We start from the raw sequence: 20,832 nt of genomic DNA, 5'->3' as shown, positions 1-20,832 counted from the left end.
CTAATTATGTAGAGGAATCAAAATCCTCCAGTACACAAATTGTGAATATTGCTTACCCCAGTTTTTACTTGCCCCAGGTTAAAAATGTAATTTGTGCAAGGTAGGTGGTCCATACCGTAAGGAACAGCTGAGGGTCCTGCTCACACAGCTTGTTCTGAGCAGCATCCATGGCCTTCTGGATCTTCAACCACTCTTCCTTCACCTTAGACAGCTGTTCCTCAGTCTCCTTCAGGCAAGCATTTTTCTCGGTTGTCATCCTGGTCAGTGTGTGCTTCTCCTCCGCCTTCAGGGCCTGATAGAGCTTCTCAAATGTGGAGGAGATGTTGCTTTTTATTTCAGAGGCTGCCTTCTGAAAAGGAAGAATAGTTCAATAACCCTGACCACAAAACATTTGAAAGAGGCACTATTAATAAGTTCCTTCAACTACTTACGAAGACCAGACGTGTGTAATCAGGTTCTTTTAAAAGACTACAACACCCTGCAGGGTTTATACTTTTCTACGTTGGTAGCTGGGACTAAATTAGAAGGTGCTTTGCTAATCTTGCAGTTAAACTGGATGAAGGCCTCCAGTCCCTCATTACACGGTCCTAGAGTAATACCTGGCAACCTAAGTCCTGGCTGCATCCAATTATTCGCCAAATGACCCAGAAACTTATACGATTTCCTGTGAAAAAAATCCTCACCCATGAGGGTTACTCCTTGGTGGCATGCTTCAACATCGGGTCCATCCCGTTCAGTTGTAGAACGAGGCATGCTGTGACCAATGGATACATGGGAGCACTTAATCTAATTCCCTATAATGGTGTAGAAATAGGAGTCTGGTCATAAGTAAAAATACCTGCATACTAGAACCACCAATGTTTTTAATTAGGACCTTGCATTGGAAAAATATACATAGCATACCACCCCACCCACCCCACTTTTAACCATACCGCCACCAGAATAAGATGAACATTGGTTCTTCTAGCAGGCGGGTATTTTTTACTTTAGGACACCCCCACCCCCACTTCTACACCATCAAAGGGAAAAGTGCTCCCACGTACCCATTGGTTGCAGCACACCTCATTCTACAATTGATCAGGATGCACCTGATTAAGCATGCCACCAAGGGGTAACCCTGATGGGTAGGGGTTTTCATAGAAAACCATATACGATGCTGGGTCATGAGGTGGAGAGGGGGAGAAAGGAGAGGAGAGGTGTTTGAGGACATTATCTGCTTTTCTTGAAGGCAAATAAACCAAGCAGATTGGAAGCGCATTCTGTAATACATTATAAGTTTAGGTCCCAATAGTTCCAACGCAACAGAATAAAGTATGATTGACATGTTGGCGCAAAGAACGCAATGGCCAGAGATTACTGCAGACTGTACAACCCCAAACACAGCAGCACACAAATAAAACACAGTCATCAAGGGACATGAAGGTATTCTACTGATTCAATAGAACACTGTTGATCAACTAGAATACGCAATTGTTTGGTGTGCAATTCCAGTTTCAACCCAGCACCTAAAATTACATAAATTAAGGCAGTCATAGTTAGGGACACCCTAAAGTATAGAAATTGTGTAAACAGTTGAGCCCAGTGCTGTGGAGTATGCAGTTTACCTGAAAGTAACAGAAGATTATACCTAACAATACTGGCATGGTTAATGGCTTATTGTACCATCATGGAGTACTATATTCTATAGTTTTCATGCCTTTGTTATTCCATCTACCTGATGAGCAAAGTGATGAAGGATATAATTTGAGGGTTGGCCAAGGCAAGGCACTAGATTTATAGGAGAGCATAAATAAATATTTGGAAATTTTGAGGTATCACCCTTCATGTATTAAGCACAGCACTGGGAGCTTCCAATGAATCCAGATCGAGACTCGTCAACGTTTCTGCAGAAAATGTCTCACCCCATCTCCTATTTAACCATTACATTGTAAATAGGAAATAAAGAACCAAAGTGCCAACGTTGCAGTTACTATGGTACGGACTGGTCAAGAGCCAAGAAAAGCATCCGTAGGGGGAGGAACATAACAAACATACAAACCACTGCCTGCGGTCCATTTTCCATGAACGAGGTCTACAAAAGATGCAGTGAGAGGAGAGCAAAGCATAGAGTGCAATGGGGAGGAAGGTCACACTGGATGAAGGGGGAAGGAGTTAAGAATTGAAGGCGAGAGCTTATCACCACTTAGCTGTGGAGAGTGCTGGGTAAGGTGTCTCCTGCACCCCCTTTCAAATCCTCTCAGCTAGGTATCCAATACTTGAAGCACTAAATGTCTGGTTGGAGGAAAGGGAGGGAATCACAAACTGTCGAGAATGCACTTCAAGTAATATTTACTTGGGGACTACCTCGTGGTCTGTATGCTCGACTTCAGTTTAACCAGCATCAATAGAAATACCTCTAACACTAATGATATGGGTGCTAGACATGGAAGGGAGGTTCCTTCAGAAGGTGTTTGTACTGAGGTGGTTGCATGGGAACGAGGATAATATAAGGAACAGGGTCTACTGGCAGACTTGGCAATGTATCGGGGAAGGGTTGAGCGTCTTCAAGATGGTGACAGTTTTCAATGGAACTAGGAGCTGCATAAAAACAAGGGCCTCTCCAGGAGGTAGAATAGGGATAAAGCCTCAGCACTAGGATGGGAAAGCATTCTGGATTGCTGATTGAAGCAATCTGGGATTATTAGGACGCCAGCTTGCCAATGCTACTTGTCATGAAAAATCCATTTAGAGGGCTTTCCTTGGGTGTCAAATGGAGTTTGGGGAGAGTAATTACATCACATTTTCAAAGACGCTTGTTAATACTACAAGTAGAACACGTCATGGATGTCAAACAGGTCTTCAGTTGTGGACAGGAAGGATGACTATCAGGAGATTAAGCCAGCGCTAGGATAGCAGTTTTGAAGTCAGTTTCGGCAAGAAGGACTTTTCTGGGAACATTCGTGCTGGTGCCAGGCAGGCTTTGCCATGTGTGCAAAAGCAACACATGACGCCAAAGCTGGTGTCCATGTGGAAAGCCTGGGACCAGGAGAGTTGGTGGGAGCATGTCCGGTTTCGTAAAAGCCATCCTAGAATCAGTGGTCTGTTGGAGTTAACAATGAACATTAATTCATTAATACCCTCACTTGGTTGTTGAGAAAGCAGTTTAGTTTTTGCTGCAGTAAAAGAACCCCTTCAGGTGAAGTTAAGTGATGTGTCCAATGGTGAACAAGGATGTCACTGTCTCCCAGAAAGACTCGGTGGCTCAGGGTACAAAAGATTAAGATAACTGATGACAGGGAGGCGCTTTTGGGGGTGGGGAGAAACCAATGGTTATGTAGTCAGTTTCGTCCTGGGAGCAACGTGTTTAGACCAGTAGAGCTGTTCATGCAGGACTTCAGCCTGAGCAGTACGACACCAATGGAGCCCTCAATAAATGTGCATCATGCATGCATGTACAGTGTTAAATGGTAGAGATTAAGAGCAGTATGACAAGGCAAATTTCTTGGTAGTTTGCGTTCATGCAAGCATTGAACATGACTTCGCTAGAACAGAAACTGGAGGTATATAGAGGGTCCAAGAACAGACATTGGCTTCATAGAGAAGCATGATCTGTTTGGTCTTCAGGGCATCCTTAACTGATGAACAAAAGGTTTTGAAAATATTCAAGAAGGTTATTATGGCATCACCACCCATCCCATAGTTTGTGGCGATAGGCTAACATCTTCCTGCAGTATGGCCTTTGGGGATCGAAGTAGGTCAGAGGCTTTGTAGGATCATATGTGAAGGATTCAGATAGGTCTGCTGATAAGGTCAATCTTGCCCATGAAGTAGGTTTGGGCTGCAAGCTTCTCCATGGAGTGGGCAAGTAGTCTGTCTGGTGTGGCATTAATGCAGTGTATGCATGCTTTGAAGAGTGATCTGCTTCCGTTGGAGGCTTTGCTGATGACATTGTGTTGGATGGCTTAGGCACGTTGAAAGGCTGCTTACTTCATGTGGCAAGCTTTAGGGTTTGACAGGCCATCTGCAGTCAATTCAACTACATTTCTTTTCATCTGACATGTAATTGATGCTCCTGAGATTCGAGCTGTTCCTTAGGGCTGAGGATTTGGCACTACAAAGCAGGGTTTGATTATAGTGTTAACATTGATCATTCAAAGCAGCGATTTGACACCTGTCTAGCGTCTGGTGTAGAAGCCAGAAAAAATTAGCTGTTGGAGTCTACCCTCTTAAGAGGTTCCATAGACATGTCTGTGGTGGCTTTGTTGGACCTGCATGGTTAGAACCATGGGTAAAAGGAGACTGTAGCAGGATTAGTCCCATCAGTTTAGTCTGATGGGTGATAGTTAAGCTTCCATGGTAAAGTGCTCCGCTACTTTTTGAATAGGTTCATGCTTTATAAATCGCACATTCAAAAAAAACGGGGGTGGGTATTCCCTTTGGTACAGTCTGGCAGCTTAACTAGCTACTATGTGCCTCACTGAGTTGTGGCTATTTGCAGGTTTACGTGTAGCTATATGGAGAGGTTCTCCATCAGGGTACTGTGCACTGCTTATACACATTGCCATTAACAGACATTTAGCTCAAACCAGGCCACTGCTGACAAGGTAGATAACTAAATCCTAAAAGAACAGTGGTTTCATAATGCAGATATAGAATGGTGAAATGTGGACCAACATGACAAGCGTTCAAAACTAGTATAGGAAGAATGCAGAGAAGCAAATGTCAGTAGGTGTCTCCTCTCTGGGGTACACAATGCCCAAATATATCAGAAACTCCAATACATGATATTCAGTAAAGGTGACGAAGGCACTAAACGGTCTAATCAAGAATATATCTTATTTCTGGGGTGCTACAAGATTGTGTAGTTTTTTTTAAAAGGATTAGATGTTTTCAAGTACAGAATACTGTTCATGTGGTCTGAAGAACTGAAAGTGGCTGTGGTTGGGATGAAGGAATTAAGCCATCATTATACTTATTTGCTGTTAATGTGCATACTAACTTCAAAAGGACAGATACATACACCATAGGGTTGAGGCAGATAGTAATGAGCACCTTAAGAGGAACTGAAGGAAGCTAGTCAGTGGTGGGAAGGGAGATGCTGGGGTGTTTTAGCCGCATACCAATGCAAATTCTATCGGTGGGGAATGCTCTTTGTAGTGCCCATGGGTGAAGCCCTTAATCAAGGAGTGAACATCTCACTAGGGATCACATCTGGATGCTGTAATTAGAACAATATTTTAGAACTGAGTTGTTTCGGGGATTGAGACTTATAAATCACCAACAGGCATCTTGTCAGTAAGGAACAATTAATAAGGGACTAGGAAATGGCATCTAACAAGAGAAAGGTCTTAAGATTCTTCCTAACAGAAATACAAGAGCTACTATTAGTGAAATGGTTGATTATTCCAGCGTTGGCCAAGAAATTAAAAAGCTTTCAGTACACAGTTTGACACAGAAAAGAAAGCTAGATGAGCTTGAATGCAGTGATTTCGTAGGAAGGTAATATGAGCAGTGTGAGCACAAAGGGGATTCCTCGGTGTGAAAAACCCAATGCATAAGGCAGGTTAGAAAAACACATTGTTTAATAGGTTAATTTAAGAGTGACATGGTTGAACTGACAAAATGTGTGCACAAAACATACTACCAAGTTTTGCATTTTTAGGTTTGGACATAACCACATCTGATAGATCTAAACAAAGGATTACAGTAGTCCAAGTGTAAACATTTGAAAACCAACAGAGCATGCAACTCGCATAGCAAGAATTGTAGATTTTAAGCAATGTTAAAAGTGGAAACCTTTGGAAACTCAATTTGAGCAGTGGGACCAGTTCCGATCAGCTAGGACCCCTAAGGATTTATCTTTAGAGCTCTTGGGGCCTAAGTGAAGGATGACACGGCTCAATGAGATGCCCATACATCAGCTCAGAATTTGTGACACTTTAGGTAGTTGCAACCACTTCTGCACATTTCATAAACAATCAATAAGAAAAGCTGTGGAAGACTATGCAAGAGATCAATGTAATCAATCGAGCATCCAATGTAAGATGGCCATATAGCTAAGTGATCCGATCAAAGATTAGAGTGAGAATTGACACAGAATAGCATAGGAGAGATTTAGCAACCTTGCAGGACTCTGCATGAGATGACCTGATGCTAGGACGACACAGGATGGAGAGCAACAGTTTGAATGAGATTAGAGAAAGGGAGAAAACCATTCCATCACTGAGCATTTGATACAGAGCAAGACAATTTAAGAGGATGGAGTCTTCAATAATATCAAAGGCTGAGGAGAGATCCAACAAAATGAAAGGAGCAGAATCTCCTTGATCACAAATAGTTCTGAAATGAACCAGACTTTTGTTGCAGCACTCAGGGTAGAAGCCAAAATTGTCAATTTTAGTCTTCCAAATAGAGCAGTGTTTGGCTGCATATTTTCAGTGAGTTTATCCAAACAGATCAGAGTATATCTAATTCTATGCAACAGTTGTGTCGCGATTGGGAGAAACATGTAGCTTTTTCTTGATGGTGAACACAATGAGGAAAACATTAAGGAAATGGGAGTCTGTTTTGGTGGATAGTCCACACAATCAACTGATGTGTGATGCATATAGTAAAGAGAAGTTGAAGAATTTAGTGAGGTTATACCATGTCAAGCTCTGGCAAGACGGTTTCACCACTGAGACTTTTGCTAATATATCTTTCATCCAATGACACCAAATAGTGTAGCGGGAAGGTTGAAAAGGTGGATCCCAAAAACGTGAAAGGGTGGAAGTAAACCAAATAAAGCCTAAGAATATTTATGATCTGATGAGTGTAGAGCAAGATTGTGGAGAGTGTGGATGCAGTGTGGATCAAACCATCTGGTAAGAAAAGTGAACAGACTTTGAAGGCCCCTTCCATATTACTAGGCCAGAAGGAATGTGCCATTGCCACGTACCATGCAATAATGGAAACCTCTCCCACTGGAAAAGAAATTCCAAGGCTTCTTTAAGCAAAAGACCTGTCTACTGCCACAGAGTCCACACCCTTGTCTAGTCATTACCATAGGGAGTTACAGAAAGAACATGAAATTCACAAGTAAAACCACAAAATTGTAGCAGATTATCTGTGTCTCACACTACAATCTCCAAAACGAGCCAAGCTAAAAAGGTGTCAAACAGCAATACCCTTTATATGCGGGCCCTATGAGGAAGTGTATAGCGACGTATGGGTGAGGGCCCAGCATCATATACACAGACACACACGTGTCCAATACAAGGTTTAAACAGCAGGCAGTTGTTTGCTAAGGCCAATTAGTCTGTCCCTGCCTTGTTAGTCAGGTTGGTTTTTCTGTATGATGTGCTTTTTACTGAGCAGGGAAGGTTAACAACTGACCACAATTACCTTCTGCTTCACTACTTTATGGTAGCAAATAAATCTTGACCCTCTAACTATAGGGGAAAGCAGTGCACCAGCAGTCTTATACGACTGACACAGCCAGCGTGAAGTACCTTGCAACTAATTCCATTGTGGGGGGCACTGGCTATGCCTAGGCAGTCTTCATGACTACCAGTGCCTACAGCAGAGTGATGGTGAGATGCAAACATGCTCTTAAATGTTCGTTTTGAGTCCAGAGGAGTGCAGGCACAGTAGCCTTGCTAGGGGCCTGCCCTGCTGAATTCACATTGGGGTAGGGGATTTTTATATGGTCCAGACCATGGATAGACAGGACCTTCCCCTAAAAAAAAAGAGGCTTCACGGCTGTGCACTAGGCCTATGTTGAGCTACAAGCAGTTTGAGTGTACAGGGTCTTTCTAGTATTAGGACCACGTAGCTCTGCGAAAGTGAGTGAAGAGTGCAGGAAAGGAGTGGTTGGGGAGCAGGGTGGGGCTGAAAGAGCCCAGACCAGACTACTTACAGCATCACAAGAGCAACGCGCTGCAGGTCATATCAGGACTACCACCTCCAGTGGATGGAAGATACAAAGTGAATTCAGCTCTTTTGTTAATGGTGTGGGCCTCATTCCTAATGGGTCAGCCATATGCAAGCAGTGTTTCGCAGCCAGGATAGAAAGGAATATGTTACTCTATCTCTAGGAAACAGAAGGGTCCAAATGCTTTCACAGGCTCACCTATACCCATTTTACCTCACTTTGTTGGCCTACCTTGGGAAAAAGTGTTTGTACAGTCCTGAAACAAGGTACTGCAAAATCAGTAAGATTAAGCAGTTGACACAACTGCCAAGACTAAAGATTTGATTAGTTTCCTGTATGACCGAGTTAGAATATGTGTAACGGCTACCAAGACTGGCCACGTGTCATTTATATACAAAAGATCAACTTTTCTTTGTATCCGTTTAGACGGTTTGCAAATCATTACTAGATCAGAACACTTTTTCCAATTTTAATATAAACACCAGAGGATGGTACCCAGTCAGCCAAGTGAGACTTATCACGCTCAAGTTGGGTAGCTGGGTACAGATAACCTAAAGGAAGACCAGGTACATACACTGCATCATTACAGGGGCTAGGGGTGGGGAACGGGGAAGGGCAACAAATTATTATAAAAGGATCACAATCTCATTAACAAAGTAGTGAAATACAGTGACTTACTCAACATACCGCTATGCTTAGAACTTTCTGGAGTTTACTCCAGCGACAGACTTATAATAAGCAAGGGGTCCATGATTTACTTCTTGAGATCAATATATTAACCAAAGTCAAATCAACATTTACAGATTCGGACAAGACCGCACGACCAAGTTAGAGAACCTCTGCCCCCATGCTCCAATCATCTGTCACCCAGATGACGCTACAATCTGAAAGCACAAATCACAGCAGTGTAGCACACTTCAGGCTGAGTGGTATGATCAGTAAAAAGAAAATGTATAGGTTTGCAAAAAGTGATTGAAGAATACATTCCTTTTAACTTTGCACATAGCCACTCAACTCAAGCTTAGACCTCCTTTAAGCTCACTGCTTGACACAAGCAAATGACCAAGAATCACAACCTGATAACCTCCAGACCATAGCGCGGTAGAGCTGCCTTATATTTCACCTGTTTCAGCATTTCTTCTTTCTACCGCAGATTCCTTGAAATTCATAACCTAAACAGGACTGCAACAATGCCCACAGTACACTGTAGTTTCCTGTATTAACCTTAACCATTGTCCTAAGCAGCAGGGACTGAAGCATTCCATCTGCACCATCACTATTTGCCCTCAGCTACAAAACAACTTGTTGACCACAACAATCAAAATACACCAGGGAAATCTTGAGGTAGTGATCTGGACACAGCTTGTGTTATGGTCTGAAAGAGGATCAACAGCTTGCAAGATTAACATCTGGTACAGTCTTTCTATTCATGAACAGGGCTATTTGCATCTGCTCAATGCATTTCAGGACTGTATGCCCCTTCTTAAAGGAACCATCACATCAAACAGTAGAAGCTCCATTGATTTGGCATCCAATATCTCGTTTGTAAAACCCCATCGTCTTGAACCTCAGACCCTGCTATATACCATTCAATCTCTAGGTGATGCTGCAGTACCAGTTAAAGTAGAGGGACCAAAAGTCTGGAGAAGGCTACAGGAGCTACCACCCAACTCCGTGCCAAACCCACAGCTAACTAGGGACACTGCCACTGTAGTGTCCACTCTTGAGAAATTCTATGATTTGCCTTCGTATTACTAAGCATCTTGCCTGCTCATGCTATCCCAATCGTACCCAATTAGCTTTCTCAGCACCAGAAAAGTTTACTTATATCAATTCGAAGATTGATTGCATTCTCACAGGATTCTCCGGTACTTGCTCCATTGTCAATGTTCTGGTGTCAGTCGTATGTAAAAACGTGTAAATCTGTTGTATTAGCATCTGTGTGCTGGGGGCAAAGTTTTGTTGCCCAATTCTGTGACTATTTTTTTGGTTTTAAATTGGTTTAGATTGAGTAGGCTTGAGAACAGATTTGCTATGACTTAGAATGATGCACTTTATTGGTGTTTTCTATAGCACCAGTCAACAGAGCACTTTGGCTAAGTTGAAGCAACTACGTACCAAACAGTCATTTGGTTGCAAAGTGTTTAACTTTTTTTTTTTTTTATTAAGTCTCCCAAACAACCGAACTAGACCAGAAAATCAGGTGCTCAAATCCCTCACCTTGTTGGTTTCAATGGCATTTTCTTGTTTCTTCTCCAGATCCTGAAGCTTCTTCAGCACGGACGTCAAGGGATCCAAAGATTCAGCCAACTGCTTCTGAAATGCAAAGTACAGTATGTCCAAAGAAAGACCTTGTACGTTGGAGAACAGCGGTTGAAGAGCGCTGGCAAAACAGGCTCTCTTTTGTAAACTGGCCTATAATCCGATTAGAAGTTACGGTGTCACCATTTCATACTGCACAGGAGGAGATGCTGCTTAATTTAAAATACACCCAAGTAGAAGAGCTAAAGTTGTGGCAATAAAGAACTGAACAGCTATATTGAGGTGAGAAATTGTAGAACAGTTGATTCTTAGCAACAGAAGAGACAATGGGGACAGCACAGGAGAATAGTAGTGGAGGGCAAGGAAGCAGAATTATAACCGTAGACGGGCGTCATTGAAGGAGGTGAGAGTAGAAGCCACATCTCATAGAAACACAGAACGAGGATACCAGGATGAAATCTTGTTAAGCAATTAAGGCGGAATGAACCGCTGCTAAAGAAATAAGCTTGCCAGCTGTACCCAGTCAGGCATAAGCAGGTACCAGGAAAAAGAACCGCTAATTACTACATCACATCCACAAACTGAACAAAGAAGCTACATTTATACTGCACTCAGGTGACTGTTCCAGTATTGAGTACATTCTTATGCATATCTGCAGTAGCCTCACCAGTGAGGTATTTAGCCTCAGGCTGGACCACCACAACGCAATATCTCCCCACATTCAAGGACTTAAAAGGTCAGTATACTGCTCCCTTAAGTTAGGCATACTCCAATTTCAGAACAATGGGATGCCTGGACCTGTGCCCACAAAACCATGGGGTCTAATCTCCTGCTCTGAAGGAACACACCCCTCCCCTTCCTACTGGAGCCTATACTATACCCAGGCCTTAATTCCTTTCTCTCTCCCACTGCCGACCACCCCCCAACCACCAAAAAGAAAATTGTACTGCCAAAAACAGCACACTACTGCAATCACCCCACCCCATAATCGACATGACAGCCAATCCTCATCAAGTCACGCCACTTACTATTTTCGTGCACTTAAGGACCTCCTTCCCGTCCCCCCCTCCTCCCCAAACTACATAATGTATGTTTGTTTACTTGTGTGGTAAAGGATCTGAATGAGCCCTCTCCTTCTGCAAGATATAGATGTACTAATCAATTGACAAATTTAATGATTGCTGTTTTTACCATGCACCCTCTGAAATTAAAGACTGTTTTGAAAACAAATTAAAGGCATGCTGCCAGCTGCCATGCTGGAGATAATGGAAGGATCCTGGCACCAACATGTACAGGAGAAAATCAAATCTAACTTAATGAGAGGCCTGTTAGACAGGATGTGCCAGGAGATGCTAGCGGGATTCTGTGGGAGAATGAATATACCCGTTCTGGAGTAACAATTGGCTGTGTGTGTGCATGGTGTGTGGACCTGGACAACATTTGGTGACCCCCCCCCCCCCACCCCCCCACCAACTCAGTGTATGAATCATTTTACAATGTTAGCGACTTTTAGAAATCAACATTTCGGGACTGTGAGACATGATTGTTGTCTGATAGGAGGATATAAATGAACCCATAATTATCAATAACTTATTTGCATGATTAATTTAATCATTACAGGTCCATAAGTTAAACAATTAAATAATCATTGGCTCTAAAATCCTCACGTGGATGACTGCCTTTGTTAAAGAAGCTAAAACTTTAGTCAAATCTCTCAGAAACCTTACCAAATCAAACTGATTACCATGAACTTTAGAAGTAATTTTGCCTGTTTACCAACTGCTCCAACCAAAGGATGAGAGACTTGCAGCTCATACATCAGGACCGTTATCCATCATGCTTTATTTTCGTATATGCAGCATCCAAAAACTTACGCAGGTCCATGGGCGTAGGAAGTGTGGGGACGCGGGGGATATATCCCCCCAGATTTTGGAGGGTGGGGGACACGGGGGACGAAGGTGGGGGGGACAAGGGGACAAGACAATTTCCCCTTTTACATCTATTATTCAGAGGGCCATTAGCGCACAAAAGCGCTACTTATAACAGCCCTGTACCGACCATCCTCCAATCTCATGGGAACAGAATGAAGGTGAGTCAGGAGGCACCCTGTGCCCTCTGTCCTTTTGTTTGTCCTGTTTACAGCTGTGGGCATTAAGGGTGCTCATAAGAACAAAGGGCACGAGGAGGAGAAAAGAGTTTTGGATGATTACTGTCTGCATCACCTGCCGCCTTGAAGAGGAGCACTGCAGGAGGCCTTTAAGAGGAGCTGCAGGACAATGAGGAAGATCTAAAGTGGAAACAGAGTCACTCAGCCTGGTGCCTGCAGGCTAGAAAGGAGACTCTGAAACACAATATTTGTATTTGACTAAGATCACACCAGTTGGTGAAACCGTGAAGTCGAGATTGGGCCCAGATTTTACCTTTTCACACAATTTAGCTATTAGAAGGGTACATTTTTCTAAGATTTTATCTAGGTAATGAAGGGCTTGATTATAGCATGGCTAACAGGGAGAAGCGATATTTCATTTTGGGCCGTTATGCCTAGCATTATTTATGTTGTTGTTATTACACACTTCAGCATATTGAAGTATATTATCTTTTCTCTATCTTTTCTTCACTGTACTCTGAAACAATCTACCCTATGCCACTGCAACCTACACCACTTTTCTCCACTCTGTGCTCCGTGCTACTCTACGCCACTGCAATCTATGCTGTACCACTCCACTCTACATCACTCTACTCTGCAGCACTCTACACTACGCCACTGCAATCTATGCTATTCTTCTTTAACCATTGTACACTACACCCCTGCACTCTGCCAGTGCACTCTTCACCACTTTACTCAAAACCAATGCACTCTATGCCAATCTACTCTTCACCACAGCACTCTCTTCCACTGCTTTCAATGCCACTGTACTCTGCGCCACAGCACTCTAGGCGACTGCACTCTATGCCACTCTACAATACACCACTGTACTCTGCGGCCCTCTAATCTGCAACACTGCACTCTGCCACTGAACTCCACGCCACTCTACTCTGCACCACTGCATTCAATGCCACTGTACTCTGTCCCACTGCACTCTTCTGCACCACGACACTCTAATCTACTCTACACCACTCCACTGTAGGAACTTCACTCTACTTTGAAATCATCTCCTCTATGACACTGCAATCTACACAACTCCACTCTATTCTATGCCAGTCTAATCTACCCTGCACCACTCCAATGTACCCTGCGCCACTCCAATCTTCTCTGCACCGCTCTATGCTACTGCACTCTACATCACTATGCTCCACTCTGCAACAATCTACTCTTCACCACTATACTGTACTCTGCAGCAATCTACTCTATGCCACGGCACTCTATGCAGCTCTATTCTACTCTGCACCACTGTACTCTACGCCACTCTTCTCTACTCTGCATCACTCTACATCACTGCACTCCACACCAATGCATTCTATGCCACTCTACTTTACACCACTGCCCTTTATGACACTCTACTCTGCACTCTGCCACTGAACTATACTCCTCTCTACTCTGCACCACAGCACTCTACTCTGCACCGCTCAACTATATGCCACTCTACTGCACTCTACACCAATGTACTATATGCCACTACACTCTATGCCACTCTACTCTGCATAACTGCACTCCACCACTGCACTCTACACCAGTCTACTCTACCTTGCACCACTCCACTCTACCATGCACCGCATCACTCTATGACATCACTCTGAACCACTGCAATCTATGCTGTGCCACTCCAATCTGCGCCCCTCGACTCTTCACCACTCTACGCTACTACAATGTATGCTAAACCAGTGCAGTCTTAGTCCATGCACTCTACACCACTTTACTCAAAGCCAACACTCTATACCAATCTACTTTGCACCACTGTACTCTATGCCACCTCACTCTAGACCACCCAACTCCACTCTACGACACTTCACTCTGACATTATACTCCATGATACTAGACTCTGACACTCTATTCCATTAAACTCTAACACTTTCTCCACTCTAACTCCCTATACGCCACTCCATTCCACTTTACTCCACTCTGCCACTCCACACCACTCTATGCCACTTTAATCCACGATAATCTACTCAATGCCACTGCACAACCCTCTATGCCACTCCACTATACAACAATGTACTACGCTCAACAACACTCTACCCAACTTTCTCTACGCTAGTTCACGTTACTTCACTCTACTCCAGTTCACTCTTATTTATGCCTTTGCACTCTACGACACTCTACCACTCCACTTTCTGACACTATTACACTGTGACACTACTCCACTCTACTACTACTTTATGGCATTGGCGCTTGATTAGAGATTCAGATCTCCATTGATTGCCTTGTCACTCATATGACCCGTGAGTCAGATTTATCTTCGCCGTTTTGGTTACAAGCACTCTGTAACCCTTTTAACTCAAGCTTAACGAAGGCTTAGGATGATCCTGATACTTTTCTAGGGGATCGAAATATCATCGGCCAAAGTACCTTGACTTGAATTTGTGATATTGTACATAAGTTGGCATAAGCACTGGTACTATGAGCTAATGACTTCTTGATTCACTATTTGAGTCATTCATGTAAAAGTGGGTGTATAAACGCCTGTAACTCATTATTGTGGATGCTAACCTTGTAGGAAAGTAGCCTCTTTCTAGCTTGGTTACCCCCACATTTGGCCTGTTTGCCAGTGTGTTTGAGTGTGTCTACTGGGATCCTGCTAATCAGGACCCCAGTAGTTATGCTCGCTCCCTTAAATTATGGTTGTTGCATACTGGTAACCCAGTATTTCACCCACGATTGGCATACTGGTGCCCCCTTATAAGTCCCTGTTGTATTGTACTTGGGTACCCAGCACATTGGGGTTCCAGGAGATCCTCATGGGCTGCAGCATTTCTTTTGCCACCCATAGGGACTCCATGCAAAGGTTTCTGCAGGACTGCCATTGCAGCCTGCGTGAAATGGTGCATGCACCCTTTCACTGCCAATTACACTGCACCAGGTCACTTATAGGTCACCTCTAGAGCAGGCGCTCCAGCCCTGAGGGCAGGGTGCAGAGTACCTGTGTGTGAGGGCACCCCTGCACTAGCAGAGGTGCCCCCACGACTTCCAGGACCATTTTCCCAGACTTCAGGAGTGCGGGGATGACATTTTACACTTTTACTGGAAATAGGTCACTCCCTATTCCCAGCTACATAATGGTAACTCCGAACATAGGTATGTTTGATATCAAACATGTTGGAATCATACCCCAAGGCTTTTGCAAGCATTGGTTGTATGATTTCATGCACTCTGGGGGCTCCTTAGAGGACCCTCAGTATTGCCATTCCAGCCTTCAGAGGTTTTCCAGGCATCCCCAGCTGCTGCCACCTCTCAGACAGGTTTCTGCCCTCCTGTTGCTTGAGAAGCTCAAGCCCAGGAAAGCAGAACAAAGGATTTCCTTTGGGGGAGGGGAGTTACACCCTCTCCCTTTGGAAATAGGTTTGAAAGGGGTAGCTTCCTTCCCCGGGCCTCTGGAAATGCTTAGAAGGGCACATTTGGTGCCCTCCTTACATAATCCAGTCTAAACCGGATCAGGTACCCCCAGTCCATGCTCTGGCACGAAACTGGACAAAGGAAAGGGGAGTGACCACTCCCCTGTCCATCACCACCCCAGGTGTGGTGCTCAGAGCTCCTCCAGAGGGTCCCTGAGTTTTGCCATCTTGGATTCCAAGTTGGCAAGGACCTACGGGAGCATCGGAGTGTCCAGTGCCAGCAGGTGGTGTCAGAGCCGTCCTCTGATAGGTGCTTACCTGTTTAGCTGACCAATCCTCCTTTCAGGGCTATTTAGGGTCTCTCCTTTGGGAGGTGATTCAGATTGCAAGACTCCAGCAGGGATCCTCTGCATCCTTTACCTCACCTTCTCACTGAAGAAACTGCATCTGGACCCTCCAGGAACTCCACAAACTGCAACAACGAAGCAAAGATGACTTCTGCAACATTGTAACTTCAGCTCCTGCCAGCAACTGAAGCTGTTTCCGGGTTGTGCATCCTCAGAGAACAGCCTGTCTTCAGTCTGTACCAGAAGAATGAATCTCCCTTGGAGTGAAAGAGTCACTCCCCTGCTTCAGCAGGCACCTCTCTGCAACGATGACCATCTGCATGGGTCCCCTCTCCTGACTAGTTGCATGGATCCTGCATCACGGGTGGTAGACTGAAGTGTCCCGATGGTCCTGACGTCCTACTGTCCAACTTTGGTGGAGGTAAGAGCTTGCCTTCTCACGCAAGACAGTACCCCGTGCACCACGTGTTTTTCAGTTGCCAAGGCGTGTGGCATCCTTCTATGAAATTATTTGTGCACAATGTAGCTCCGGCCCCCAGCACTCCTTCCTGAGATGCACAGCTTTGAGTGGTTCTCTGGCGGTGTGGGATCCTTTGTTTTTGTGCTGCGCGGGCCTCCTTTTGCAACTCCATTTTCTCCGTGCTGGGGGACTCCTGTGTGCGCTGGCTGGTATTCTGTGGGCTCTGAGTTGCAGAGAGCCCCCCTCTGACTCCTCCTCCTGGGTAGAGTCCACCAGGTCCCTCCTGGTCCCAGGCAGTGCCATTTTCCGCTAACCATGAGCTTTTCCTGTGCCAAGGCCTGTTGGTGGAATCCAGCGATGCAAACCAGACTGCAATCATCCATCCGGTGTGGGATATCATCTGCACCAACCACAAACTTGCATCCATCTTCTTGGGTGCAGTACTGACTTCACCAGTGGTTCTTCTTTTGCACCTCGATTCGGGTTAGCAGGGGCCCCTGTCCTCCCTGGACTCTTCTGTGCTTCTTGGACTTAGTCCCATTCTTCCACAGGTCTTTAGGTCCAGGAATCCACCCTTTGTGTCTTGAAATATCTTCCGGTTCTTGCATTATCTTCTGTCTTGTGTTCTTGTGTGTTCTAGGAAAGTTACTGTGATTTACTCCTGCTTTCCTGGGCTCTGAGGTGGGTTTTATTACTTACCTTTGGTGTTTTCTAATACACCCAGCGCCCCTCTACACACCACACTTGCCTAGGTGGGAAACCGACATTCGCATTCCACTTTTAGTACATAGTTCGTGTTTCCCCTAGGCCCATTTCTAACCATTGTGATTTTCACTAATTGCACTGTTTTCTAACTGTTTTTATTGCTATTGCTGCATACTAGTGTATATAATTGGTGTATTACTTACCTCCTAAGGGAGTATAGTCTCTATGGTACTTTTGGCATTTGTGTCACTAAAATAAAGTACCTTTATTTTTGTAACACTGAGTATTTTCTTTCATGTGTGTGAGTACTGTGTGACTACGGTGGTATTGCATGAGTTTTGCATGTCTCCTAGATAAGACTTGACTACAGCCACCCCTAGAGAGCCTGGCATCTAGACACTGCCTACGTTTCACTAGTAAAGGATAACTGGACGTTGTATAAGGTGTAAGTACCATAGGTGCCCACTACAAACCAGGCCAGCCTCCTCCAAGCCACTGTACTGTACAGGTTACTTTTTACATTTTTCATGTAATTGGCGACATTGGGTCATCCAGATAACTTGTGTAATGCCCGAATACCAGTCTCTCGATTTCCCCTGTTGATGTTTTCCCACTACATTTGATCTTTTATATTTTGATTGAATAAATGCATAAAACATTCCATTTGCATACTACTTTAATATCATTGTTTATGGGAGTGGTGTTGCATTTGTTTCAAGCGACCCCTGTTCCTTTAAAGTTAAGTTTACTGCTCCATTCTAGGGCACTCTACTTACTCCATGATACTACGCCACACCAGTCGATGACACATCATTCTCCTTTATGCCATTAACTTTGAGCCATGCTGAATAGTAGTCTCACTAGTGTACAGCATGGCTAAAACACATTGGCAAAGGCAATAGAACTTGCATAGGTGAGACCTATTGACTTTGCCAATGCTTGTTTATAAAGTATGAACTTTAAAGTGACTTGCAATATCCTTATGTACACAGGGGGTATTTTACACCACCAACTTTCCCACAAACCACTTAAAACCATAGTGCATAGCTTCTGTCATTCCAAGCTATTAAAGTAGAGCAGAAGAAAGAAAAGCAACAGTCCATTTTCTGGTTTAAACAGCTGCATTAATTATGCTCTGTGACCTGATCTGCCTTTTACCTTGGCTGCTAGCTCTGGCAGAAGGCATTGTAATGTCAGAACTCGACTGTAATAACCCTATCATAGTCATTTTCTGAAGTCTTTTCTTCACAATCAGTGAATGTCTTCTTTACACGCTGTGAATTGGTGCATTACAAACAGCCGTTTCTAAAGAAATTAGTGACTGCAGTTTATACAGAGATTAGAGAATCCATGTTATATAGCTTGTAACTCCAAGAGCTTCTAAAGTTGAAATGCTCCTAGTTATGACTGATGTGGAGCTGAGCTTCCCAAGATCACACACAGGAGTAGAAGTGTTATTAGAACTCTGGTTTCCGAGCACAGTTTACAACTATTGTACCTAATCGCTTTTGATCTCTCCAGTGCGGTTCCAATTGGCATGAGGCGAAGGGCATGATGGGTGTGGGGCGCAAAGGGTATGTTCTTCCTTTTTACCCTCCTACCTTGATTTGCTTGGTGCATGAAGATGCAAGGTTAATCAACATGTTATTTTCATATTTGAGCTAATTACTTTGTGAATGTAAACAACAATAAAAGATACTTTCAGACTGTAAACATGCCTTCCTTTCTCCCTATTTCACTATATATATATATATATATATATATATATATATATATATATATATATATATGATTGTGTATATTTATCGGAGCCTGCAGTTCGTAAACAACGAGCGATATTTGTATAGGGTTGATTGAAAGTCCCCAAGGCTGTCCCTGTCCCCCCCAGAAATGTATTGTCTCCTACGCCCCTGCGCAGGTCCCCAAACAAAATGTAAATGCAGGTCTGTACAACGAGACAGAACAGCAGGTCTCCGTTCTAACATATATCCTCAAAATCAAAATCATTCCAACCATCAATGTCTAATCAATTCATAACACAACAAGTCTCCTCAAATTTGCGTAACAGACCACAGAAATGACATTTCATAATTCGTAATAATTCTATATTTATTCCCAAAAATAAAGAAACCTAATCCAGCTAAATTGATCTCTGGGATTTCCATAACCGGGCCTTGTAAATAAAAAGAAAACCAATTTACTAATTTATTTTTTTAAAGGACAACTTTAAGGCAGTATGATAGGTTTTAATTTCACAGGTACGTTGCTTGTAGCAAGAGCAAAGTATCGAGAAAAAAAAAAAAAAACAGACAAGGCGTTTGCTTATTATAAAGGACTATAAAACGTCAATGTACTTGTTTAAGAGTCCCATTGAAGCCTCTCTCAGGCTAATATATAATATGCTCATAGACGTTAGTTCAGACTAATGTAACACTTCAATATTTCTAAAAGTAAATATCCCAAATAGTAAAGCCGAACTCAGTTTTGCAGTAAGTACCTGGAGAACAGATAAACGGAGAGGGCATGATCTATTACATAAAACAGTAATGTGACGAAGGCTCATTTGGTGGTGAGCAGGGACCTCCCCTCGGTCTTTGTTTTTTTCTCAAGAGCAGGTCAAAGGTTACCCCCCCCAAGAATTGATAAACACTTTTTGAAAAGTCTGAGATAACCTGAGATTGTCAAATAATGTGCAAACATTTTGGACAGCCTATTTCAGTTGGATCTAGGAAGAGTTCCTCCATTACTAGGGAAAGCATACTGGCCACCACCTGTGCTAGTATTTTGCTATCTATTTCAAAATAACGGCCTATATTGCTGGCATTTCAAAGAACCCTTACCAGACACCTGTAATTAATGCAAGAGTGTGGAAATTAACCCCACTCCATTGCTTCGTTGTACATGGCCAGTACATGTAGTGACGAGATTTGTATATGCCTTACAACAACAAAAAAAAAGGCAGTCTGAACCAGGCAATTTACATGTGGCTAGTCCAACTATGGTATTTTTAATTTCTCCTATTCTATACCAATTGGGGCTATTAAGGTCTTATTGCCTACTCAAGGCATAATTAGCAATACGTGATTCTGTACCTGCACAATTTAGTTACATCTCATATAGCTAGTCACAGTATTTGGGGAACATTTCAGCTAGAGTTTTAAACGGTCATGTGACTACCAAAGTCATTCTGGACGGCGGTTTGTGGGAATCTGGACACCCAAGCTGAAATGTTGCCTCACCTATCAGTCAGATTTGCTAGCTTGGGTATTCTGCTTAAAGAAAACCACCTATTTATTTCACTAAATTCATCAACTTCCACCTTAAACCTGCTAGCAGTGCAGCACCTATATGTTTAGTCCATATCGCCTGTTCAATTGCCATTTTCATTTTGTTTCTTTAGTTGGTCTTTTATTTAAGACCCTCTGCTCGTTAAGAAGTACCAGGCCATTTAATTACTAATTTAAAAGCCTTCTATAATGTGGGGTATGAAAAGCAAGGTATTTACACGGGATTGCAAACTCTGGTTATTAAGCCATAGGAGGCAAAATAGCTAGCAATGCCCCTTCTGCTAGCAAACTGGGTAGTGTGCCTGGAGGAAGAGGTTTCCTGCAATAGTGCTATGTCTATACATTGTCTAGCTAGGCCAAGCCACACCTTTGATGTTGAATGTGTGCGGC

The 20,832-nt window shown here is 43.4% G+C and overlaps 1 protein-coding gene across 2 annotated transcripts in view; it reads right to left on the bottom strand.

Annotated features, from left to right (window-relative positions):
- Positions 1 to 20,832, bottom strand: part of LOC138304295 (zinc-binding protein A33-like) — a 115,397-nt gene that overhangs the window by 40,341 nt on the left and 54,224 nt on the right. The window contains exons 3-4 of one of the 2 annotated variants that reach the window (XM_069244241.1): positions 10,112 to 10,207; positions 116 to 346 (exon numbers count right to left, since the gene is read on the bottom strand). In XM_069244241.1, the coding sequence (XP_069100342.1) occupies positions 116 to 346; positions 10,112 to 10,207 (327 nt within the window). Of the gene's footprint in view, positions 1 to 115; positions 350 to 10,111; positions 10,208 to 20,832 lie in introns of both variants that reach the window. The other variant, XM_069244240.1, reaches the window with a different exon arrangement.

Source organism: Pleurodeles waltl, chromosome 7 (assembly GCF_031143425.1).
Source record: "Pleurodeles waltl isolate 20211129_DDA chromosome 7, aPleWal1.hap1.20221129, whole genome shotgun sequence".
Taxonomy (NCBI): Eukaryota; Metazoa; Chordata; class Amphibia; order Caudata; family Salamandridae; genus Pleurodeles; species Pleurodeles waltl.
The sequence above is the reverse complement of the archived record's forward strand: the minus strand, read 5'-3'. Positions and strand labels throughout refer to the sequence as shown.